General features: G+C 38.0%; 2 protein-coding genes across 3 annotated transcripts; one reads left to right on the forward strand and one right to left on the reverse strand.

Moving 5' to 3' along the window:
- Positions 1–504: 504 nt before the first annotated feature.
- On the reverse strand, positions 505–6,470 carry LOC104106930 (phosphoglycerate mutase-like protein AT74H). Of its 2 annotated transcripts, XM_033658837.2 has the most exons (3): positions 5,074–6,470; positions 2,500–2,565; positions 505–1,168 (listed from the first exon to the last, which is right to left on the reverse strand). In XM_033658837.2, exons 1-3 carry the CDS (start codon positions 5,618–5,620, stop codon positions 753–755), a joined length of 1,029 nt encoding a protein of 342 aa, XP_033514728.1. In that variant the 5' UTR covers positions 5,621–6,470; the 3' UTR covers positions 505–752. The 2 variants fall into 2 exon arrangements, with proteins under 2 accessions (XP_033514728.1, XP_009613887.1); XM_009615592.4 differs by lacking the exon at positions 2,500–2,565 and having other exon boundaries at positions 5,074–6,046.
- A 1,647-nt stretch (positions 6,471–8,117) lies between these two features.
- Positions 8,118–10,358, forward strand: LOC138899948 (uncharacterized). Its single transcript, XM_070186650.1, has 5 exons — positions 8,118–8,391; positions 8,749–9,294; positions 9,509–9,577; positions 9,829–9,899; positions 10,005–10,358. Exons 1-5 carry the CDS (start codon positions 8,118–8,120, stop codon positions 10,356–10,358), a joined length of 1,314 nt encoding a protein of 437 aa, XP_070042751.1.
- The last annotated feature ends 230 nt before the right edge of the window (positions 10,359–10,588 follow it).

The raw sequence follows: 10,588 nt of genomic DNA on the forward strand, positions 1-10,588 counted from the left end.
TATGGGATGGTTCACTCGGGTCGGGGTAGAATACAGAGTGTCGGTCACGAAATTTTAAGGCGTGACAGATGGGGTGGGGTTAGGAGGGGATGCCGTAGGCGTAGGCCAAAGAGGGGGTGGTGGGGTGGTGGGGGGTGATGGGGGTTTGAAATAGAGTGGGGAAGGTTGAAAAATATTCTCCTTTTGGTAGGAAAAACAAGAGGAAAATGAGTTCATAGGAAAAATATTTTCCAAAACATTTAAGCCAACTAAACCTAGAAAAATTAAAAAATATTTTTGAGAAAATGTATTCCTTCGTAACAAACACACCCATAAAGGAAATTGTACGATTTTTGAAGGCTCCGATTTCTTAGTGTCTAGCATCAGACCTGTTCATACTAATAAAAGAAAAACTTTTGCGTAGCTAGGGAACATGATATCTTATAGAAGTGGTGAAAGAACAAGACCCCCCTGTGGTGTTTTGAGGACATCACGTGGAGGTTACGGTGGTTTCAATTTTGCAAGTTCTCTGTCAAAACAAACCACAGTTTGCTCATGATATAAGAGAATGATTTACAATTGTTTAAAATTTACAATGAACTCTTTAGTTGACGTTACTGAAAACGAATGCTAAACAAACGCTTTCTGGCCCCAAAAGTGGACTACCGCATGAAAGTAGAAAGGATCTTACCAAAAAAGATAACCAAACTAATCAATCATCTAGGCTATATAATGTAAAGAATCAGAACAAAAGCACACAAAGCAGCACTAAACTAGTCGGAGAAGTTTGATTTCACTTCGTCATAATCGTCATCATCTGAATTAGCTAGGTGGTCAAAGAAAGCATCAAGGTACCAAGGGCATTTGTCGTTCCATGAACTCCTGTTAGCATGAGCTCGCCATTTTTGGTCTGAAATCATTTCAGGTGATAGTCCCCATTCTAGCATCTCTTCTTCAGTATGGTGGACTGCTAAACTGTATTCGCCACCAAGTCCTAATTGTATAACTCGAAATTCACAATTCCCTAAATTGTTTAGGTACTCAAATTGCTCAACCGTCCACTTGAACCACTTCATCAGAAAGACACGACTAGCTAGCCCATGGGATATAATCACAAGATTCAAATCGTCATTAGGGTCATGGTGGAGTCTGTTCATATCAATGTCCCTCCAAAGAGATTCAAGAAAACCTGAAAGAAAAAGCTTTCAACATGCAATTGACAAAAATACTACCAAAAGTTCATAGAATTAACACTTCAAACTGAAGAATTGCATCTCAATTGAGAAAGTTCTCGCTCCTTTTCTCTTCTTTTTTTTTTTGTAAAAATATTTAAGCACGGTGCATTGAGCAAGTTGCCACACTCTGTTTCAAGTAAAAACTTAAAGAGATGACCCAACTATGACCAGAGTAGAAGGAATCTTTAGAGACACATAATATGATGGTACAGTATTCTTTACACCAAGTTCAGCATCATCATTAGCTGAGCCTATTTTATTTCGGGATCAAGGTATAATTAGTTTAGGCCAGATGATCCCTAATCCTTAATTCAAATTTAATCCAGTAAAACCAAAACAAGATCACAGATTGATTTCAACAAATAAGGATCTATTGCCAAACTTGGATTAGCAATTCAACTTGCTTGTACAATATGAAAATTAGTTCAGACACCAAATTATTGAATAAACTATCTCAAATGAAACACCAAATACAATAGCAAACAGATTGAAGAACCATCACACTCCGTATATATTAAAATAATAGATAATTTTTCATCAAATTAATTTTCATTTACCACCTAAAGAATATGCATATGTGCAGGATCCAAGGAATTTTCAGGTATTTGTGCACTAACAGTGTGTATAATATTCACTTCCAAAGGGATCAAAAATCTGTAAAGCTGTCTCTGCCATTTAGATCGTTTTGCCAAAATCTGATAATAAGGTAGTCAAGCGACTAGAACATCTTATCTCTGGCCAGAACATCTTATCTCTGGCCAGCAGTACCCCTTCGAGTAAATCTAGTAGTATGAATACCAGAACTACCGAAAATCTGTAAATAACATGATATGTATAGTGCACAAATGCAAATATACACATTTGAACACAATTAGTACGGTAAGATATATGAGGACTGCAAAACAAAACAAGACGCGCAACTCCCTGCATTTTTAGTGCTTGAAAAATTGATCATTCAGCTATAATCCTTTTCATCAAATACTGACCTCAAATTGAATATCTCAAAGCTGAAAAAGCTTCTTATCATTGTGATATTGCAATTTGCATGAAACAGTCAGTTCTCTTCAATAGATAGTTCAAGAGAGGTGAATGTCAAAGAAAGTGGACGAGCGGAGGGAGACGTTGAGTAACACAAGAAAAGGAGAACATTTGTTTAACCTTTTTAGGCAAGGAGAAAGCTCTGACCAGAATTTCATCTCTAGAAACAGCTTCACTTTTCACGCTGCTCCCCCCCCCCCCCCCCCCCAAAAAAAAAAAAAAAAGAAATGGAGAAACAGCCCTTTACCTGTACTATAATTGGCCTGGGAAATCCTAAGAGTGTTTTCTTCTTCTTTTTTTTTTTGGATAAAGCCTGGGAAATAATTATAGTAAATAAAAGAAGTATGACTACCATGAACATGATATGTGTGACATATCATAAGGTAAGAGTATGACATAATATTAAATTGAATTTCCCACACATGACATGATATGTGTGACATAAGGTAAGAGCGTTATCCCATAAAAGCAGGTCAAGAACCACTTTATCACATAATGGAACAACAAAAAGTATTATGTTACATGAAGACTAAAATTTTTTACAAGTGAAGATTATATTATTTATATCGTAGTATAGTCTAAAAGGCATCAGAAAGATGTAAGCAGTCCTGCTATCATATTCTTAGTTAAGAATGAAAAAGAATTCTTTGTATACCAAGCTCTCTTTCATCCTGGCCAATATGCTGGAAGGACCAAATCTTATATATTCAGCTTTACATCAAAAAAAGGCAGGAAACATCTTGTAGACAACAGCACTTCTTCTGGTTAATAACATCTAGTGTGTTGGATGAAATTAGCCATCTAATGGTTGCATATTTAAGGAGTAGCATGCTTTCAATCACGAAAAACATTGACATAAACCAATACACAACTGTAAGACAGACAGGATAATTTTGGTCACCAACAGATATGATAACAACCAGGAGCTCCAATAATAATTGAGAATACTGGACAGGATAAGTTTCAGGTAATTCCTCTGAACAGTCAAAACATTGAAATGCAATAACAAGGAAGAATCAAAGAGTAGAAAATCACAACCTGGCCATCTTTTCCCCACCTTACCCCTGATGGCTGTAATCAGTGGCTTACACTTACAACACTTTTCTTCTGCTTTTCTTTGTTTTCTGGTACTACTTATTATCAGGTTCAATGTTATGCTGAATTACGTTCACGCACGATATAAGGAACCCATTGCAATGTAAAATTACTATCATGAATATGTTTAACATGGGCATTACCTTAAGGGGTGGACATACTAGAACCTATACTGCCTCTTTGTGATCTCATATCAATATATGCCCATGCTGGTGATAGACCTCAGTCATGGTTTGATAATCTTTGGTGTAAAACTTAACTGGATAAGGTTACTCTAGGAAACGGCAGTTCTCCAGGAGATGGTGTCTAATCATTCCCAGATCAGCATAGCCATCACACACCTGCCTTTGCTACGGGTGGGAAAAAAAGCCTATGAAAATTATAGTTCCACTTTTATGTCTAATCGTATACACCACACGGAAGTGCAATGTTCCTAACTAATTTGAGAAAATCAGCTAAATATATTAAAAGCAGAGATCAAATTTGAGCCATCAACAAGGGTATTCATTCTCAAGTTAAAAATCAAAATAAAAGATAACAAACTCTATTACACCAGATCTAACAGTACTATCCAACAATCAAGTATCCAATTTCTACTGTGTTTGACTACAACAACAAACATGAACAGACAGCCTCTGAGACTCCAATCTGCAGGGCATTCACATGAATCAGCATTTGAGCCATAAAGAGTTTAAATCCACTGGGAAAAAGGAAGAAGGAGAACAAGAAGAGGAAATATGTCTGGAGCAAGAAGGAAAGAGAGAGGAGAGAAGAAGAGAGAACCAAATAAGAGTAGAGAAGGAAAGGGAGAGAGATTCAGAGAAGAAGTATATCAGAGATAGAGAAGAACAGAGGGGAAGAAGAAGCATCGAGAAAAAGATGCTCTCAGATTTTCCATCTTTTCTACACTATAGGTTCCTGGTATTTATACATGAATTGTATGGCATGTCGGTGGACGTAAAGGGAAATGCATGAGCTGTTGTGTTACTTTCTGTGTCCCATACTTTCTGTGTCCCAATTCAACTTGCATTGCCTCTCACCACTCCAAACTTCTGAATTTGTTTTCTAGGTACATATTGGGTTCAAAACAAAAAGAATTGCACCTGAACTTATCTATCTACTTAGTGTCTTAGAACATGGCGAAAAAAGTCCATAGGCTATGCAGTAATTCTTATATGAAGCCACTCCAAAATATAATTAATCCATCAAAGTTGAATCTCGATGAAGCTTAGTGACATTAATCTTGGTCAAAACTTGATCAAATGTGTCTTAGCAACCAAAAACAATTTTGTCACAAATACAACAGAACATCATACACTAAAATAACTAATTGAGTTTAACTTTTGTGCCCCGACATTAGCATTAGCCAAAACTCATTCTATTACCCGATCTTAGGCGGACGATTGTTTCTATTTTTTAATCTCTGTTTAGGGACTTGTATGGATATGCAGAAAGGGTGCTCCTCCGGGGTGGGGGGTGGGGGGGTTGTGAATTGTGTGTGTTCACAAGAAACATATCTTCAGGTTAAGGTGACATGCAACCACAACTAACTGTTTATAAGTAAGTGTCTATAGTAAGCCTAATTTGATAATTAACTTGCAATAACTTTTTTTAAAAAAGAAAAAAACTTTGGCCGGAGAGGTATACAAAGTTAAATCTAATTATATAAACATCGGATACACAGAATGAAAAAGATGGGGCGTGAAGGAGAGAAAAAGGATCTTACTGGAAACTCTGTCATAAACATCAGCAGCTGATTCTCCCTCAGGAAATCGATAAAAGAAGCGGCCAAATCTCTCGCGAGTCTCCTTAATGACTTTCATGCGCTCCGCCACCTGAAAATTCCCAAAATCTTGTTCTCTAATTCGGCATTCTTCCCTGACGCCAAGCACCCTCCGTCTCGAGAATGCCCTGCCCATCTCCCGTAGCGTTGAACGTGTTCGCACGTAAGGGGAAACGTAAAAGTAGACCTTCCAGTTATCGGACGTGCCATTATCAGAAATCACGTCAAAAATGCGGGACCCAGCTTCCTTGGCTTGACCAATTCCCTTGGGAGTTAACGGGATCCTATAATCGGGCGTGACGGTGTACATGGCGTCGTCCCTATTCCCTTCGCTCTCGCCGTGGCGCACCAAAATTATGCGCTTTGGTAGGCACTTGGGTATGGGTTTCTGCGGATTATTATTATGACTATCAAAATGGCAACAATGGCAGCGATGTTGGTGATCAGGAATTTGGGCGTGGCCGTTGTCATCAACGGTACTATTTATCATTATTCTTTCTATTACCTTTCAAAATCGGGTGAGATTATGAGAAAATGTGGACATTAAGATAGGGTTTTGGGGAGGGAAAAATGGCGGATTGGATATGGATCACTGCCAAATTGATTGATTTTGAAAGTCGTTATTTGGGAAGGAGGTGACTTGGATTTCTTGCTTACTTGGGAATATGGGGGATAGATCAAAACTGGTCATCCCCTATAACCTAATCTAGGGTGTTCGGTTCGATCTAAATTTTATTTTAAAAAGCAAGTATATACACCAAAATTAGATCGAAGAGTTAGTTATAACAAATGCAAATATAATTATTTTCATTCAATCACTAGAGTTACGATTGTAGATGTAAAATTATCTACGGTCAATTTAGGAGTAAGATATATAGCAATGTGAAAAAGATAGTCTAGGAGGTTCAACTACATGCGTCTGATTCTTCACTATTCATCCTTCTTTCGATATTTATAGTTGTCCATGCCCCTTGGAGTCCAAGTCTGCCTAAGATATTTGAGTAGTTCGTTGAACTGAATTAGCCATCAGGTTCGATATCCGCTCCATTAGATTCTCGAAGTCGGATGAGAAATTTATTAGATGTGCGCCTTATCCTCTTAGACTCGGTCAAAAGAGGGTAGACATGGGCGGTAGGTAGTGAGGTTGGATATATGGGGATGGCCTCCTGTAAGCCGCATTGCCTCATCCTGAACGTATAGATACAATTGGACGAGGAACGAACCATTAGCTGAGAGGTCATTTGTAGGGCTCGTTCTGAAGCACTGCAAGATCAGTCCGGAGATCGTTCCTCCAGGCATGCACCAGGCGCATATATTTTTTAACCGCTATAGTTAACTCCCTACTTGCTAAGGCCGAACATCTTTGCCTCTAAAAGTGAATACCCCCAAAAGCAAAAAGAGGTAATCACAACACTTGTAACTCATAAATGTGTATACATAGGATGTTTATGGGTTCTATTTGTGGTTGGAGTAAGTTTGGGTGAACCTTAGATGTGGGTCATTAGTGGAGGTGGTTAAAAAGTTGGAGAAGATAATGAATAATTGCTGGAAGTATTAAATGGGTCTTGTAGGATCCCAAATAAATTAGTAGGAGTGGTATGCGTGAATTTTGCCATATGGATTGAAATTGAAGGTTTGGGTAACTTAGGACCAATATCCAATACCACAGTGGATTGTCTTCAGTTTAAAATAACGTAAATTTGATTGTAATTGTGTAGCTGAACATTATTAGAGTTATTGATGTATTGGAATTTACGAAGGAATACCATAAGTACGTGGAAATCTAACCTTTCTTGGAGCTATTTTCTCAAATTCATATTTTCAAAAGTTTATGAATGTGGTTTTGATTGTGAGCATGTTTCGTGCTGACGAGATAACGTGTATTACACCATGTTTATGAATAAATAACATTATTTGCTATCTTGATTACAGAAATATATATTAGGTGATTTCACGCTCTATGAACTATTTTCTCAACATAGCACATGGTAATAAATATTGTGCATGTGTCTGCATGAAAATATTACACGGATACGTTTTTTGATATGATCATCGTGAATGTTATGAAAGTTATAGCTTAGATACTCGTATAGAAATTTTGTATTATGTTTAAGAACTTATATTATGTTTCCATAATAAAAATGATATGATGATGTCATGAGTATCAAGATTTATGGAAATAACCTATAAGGAAATCAATGCCAAGTTTGAAGTTATGAATGAGGTTGATAGTGCCACATATGATTGATGTGCCGAGAAATTACACTATTTTTTCTACCATTTGCATAAACTTTTTTAATGTCCTTTACGCACATATTATGTTATTTTGTGTCTTTAGCAATTTGGAGATAAAGTATCAAGAATTGCCAAAAGTGAGAAAAGACTACTTTTCTAAGGTTTTGCTGACTGTAGAATAATTTTATGGATTGCAAAATGGGTCACAAATTAGAACATAAAGTGTGAAAAATAATTCAGAATTTTGCTAAGACTTTTTGCTAACCACTGAATAATATTAATAATCGCAGAATGGTTTTGTTGACTGCGAAATATGTCGCGGATTTAATCGACTGAACGTAGATTGGTTTTACTGACCACATAATAGTTTTGCCGATCATAAAATAGTTTTGCCGATCATAAAATGGGTAGCGGATTGGATATGCTAGCCATGGAATGGATACGCATATAGCAAAATGGACAAGAAATTTAACTAAACAAAATTTAATAGAAGGGACTCCATCTCCCACCTAGGCAGCTAAAGGAGGGCAACCTGCAGCTACAGGTCGCCCTAGAGGAGGGGGCAGGTAGGTGGAGGTCAGACCGGTGGCGGTCAGGCTCGTTGCTATACCTTCCCGTGTAGACCCGAGGCAGTGGCCTCATAGGCTATGATCACATGTATGGTTTCAGTCTGTCATAGAGATGCTTATGTGTTATTTGATCCAGGGTCTACCTATTCATATGTATTATCACATTTTTCTCCTTATTTGGACATGTCTGATGGTTTTCTTGATATTCCTCTTCATGTATCTACATTTGTCGGTGATTCTGGTGGATCATGCATATTGTCTGGTGTGGTTACTATTGGGGGTTATGAGACGAGGGTTGATCTTCTATTTCTAGATATGGTAGATTTTGAGGTGATTTTGGATATGGATTGGCTATCTCCGTATTATAGTATTCTGGATTATCACACTAAGACTGTGACGTTGGCTATGCCGAAATTACCAAGGTTAGAATGGAAAGGTTATCTTGGTCATACCCCAGGTTAGAATGGAAAGGTTATCTTGGTCATACCCCTAGTAGACTGATTTCATTTCTGAAGGCTCAAATGATGGTTGATAAGGGGTGTTTGGCGTATCTAACTTTTATTAGAGATATTAGTGCTAAGACTACTACTATTGATTCAGTCCCAGTAGAGAGGGAGTTTCTAGATGTGTTCCCTGCAGACCTGCCGGGCATGCTACTCGATAGGGATATTGATTTTTGTATTGATTTGGTACGGCACGCTTAGCCCATATCTCTTCCACCGTATCGTATAGATCTGACTGAGTTGAAGGAATTGAAGGAGCAGTTGCAAGAGTTGTTGGATAAGGGATTCATTAGACTGAGTGTTTCTCCTAGGGTGCACTGGTGTTGTTTGTGAAGAAGATGGATGGTTCTATGAGGATGTTCATTGCTTACAACAGTTTAACAAGGTCACTATAAAGAATAAAAATACATTACGTCGTATTGATAATTTGTTTGATCAGCTTCTGGGTGTTATGGTGTTTAAGAAGATTGATTTGATATCGGGCTATCATCAGTTGAAGATTAGGACTTCAGACATCCCTAAGGTGGCTTTTAGGACTCATTATGGACATTATAAGTTCTTGGTGATATATTTTAGTTTGACTAATGGTCTAGCAACTTTCATGCATTTGATGAACAGTGTGTTCAAGCCATATTTTAATTCTTTTGTCATTGTATTCATTGATGATATCTTGGTATATTCCTGTAGTAGGGAGCATGAGCATCATTTGAGGATTGTGCTTCAGATTCTGAGGGCGAAGAAGTTGTATGCTAAGTTTTCAAAGTGCGCATTTTGGTTGGATACGGTAGCATTCTTGGGTCACGTGGTGTCTAGTGATAGTATCAAGGTTAATCCGAAGAAGATTGAGGCGGTTCAGGGTTGACCTAGACTCACTTCATCTACAGAGATTAGGAGTTTCTTGGGATTTGTTGGCTCCTATCTTCATTTTGTGGAGGAATTTTCATCTATTGCAGCCCCATTGACCAAGTTGACGAAAAAAAGGAATTCCTTTTAGATGGTCTGATGAGTGTGAAAAGAGCTTTCAGAAGCTCAGGACTACCTTGACTACAACTTTAGTGGTGTTGCTCACAGGTTCAGGGCCATACACGGTGTATTGTGATGCTTCACGCGTTGGTCTTAGCGCAGTGTTGATGCAGGATGGTTAGGTGATTGCTTATGCGTCACTGAAGTTGAATCCCCATAAGAAGAAATATTTTGTTCATGATTTGGAGTTGGTGACTATTATGCATGCACTTAAGATTTGGAGGCATTACTTGTATGTTGTGTCATGTGAGGTTATACTGGTCATTAAATTCTTCAACACTTGTCTAAACATAAGGATTTGAATTTTAGGCAGCAAATGTGGCTTGAGTTGCTTAAGAATTTTGATATCACTATCTTATATCATTCAGGTAAGGTGAATGTGGTGGTAGATGCCTTAAGTAGACAAGCGGAAAGTATGGGTAGCTTGGCATTTATTCTAGTAAAGAAGAGGCCTTTTTCTATGGATTTCAGGCCTTGGCTAATATATTTGGGACATTGGAAATTTTCAAGACTAGTAGAGTTTTTGCTTGTGTTGTTTGTGTAGTCATCCTTGAGTGAGCACAGTAAGGCTCGTCAGTATGATGATCCCCATTTGCTTGTCCTTAAAGATACAGTGTTACGACGTGGTACTAAGGAGGTGGTCATTAGAGATGCCAGTGTATTGCGACTTCAAGGTAGGATTTGTGTACCTAATGTCGATGGCTTGAGGGAGTTGATTCTTGAGGAGGCTCATAGTTTACGATATTCTATTCATCCGGGTGCTACAAAGATGTATCGTAATTTGAAGCAGTATTATTGGTGGCGGAGGATGAAGAAGGACATCGTTGGACATGTCTTGCGGTGTTTGAATTGTCCGCATGTCAAGTATGAGCATGAGAGACCTAGTTGTTTATTTTAGAAGATAGATATACTGGAGTGGAAGTGGGAGCTTATCACTGTAGATTTTGTGATAGGGTTGCCACAGACCTTGAGGAAGTTTGATGCTATTTGGGTCATTTTGGATAGATTGACTAAGTCTGCGCATTTCATTCCTGTGATGACTTCTTACACTTTAGAGAAGTTGGCTCAGATCTACATAAAAGAGATTGTCCATTTGCTGTTGTGCCTATTTTTATCATATCGGACCGG

Source organism: Nicotiana tomentosiformis, chromosome 10 (assembly GCF_000390325.3).
Source record: "Nicotiana tomentosiformis chromosome 10, ASM39032v3, whole genome shotgun sequence".
Lineage (NCBI taxonomy): Eukaryota > Viridiplantae > Streptophyta > Magnoliopsida > Solanales > Solanaceae > Nicotiana > Nicotiana tomentosiformis.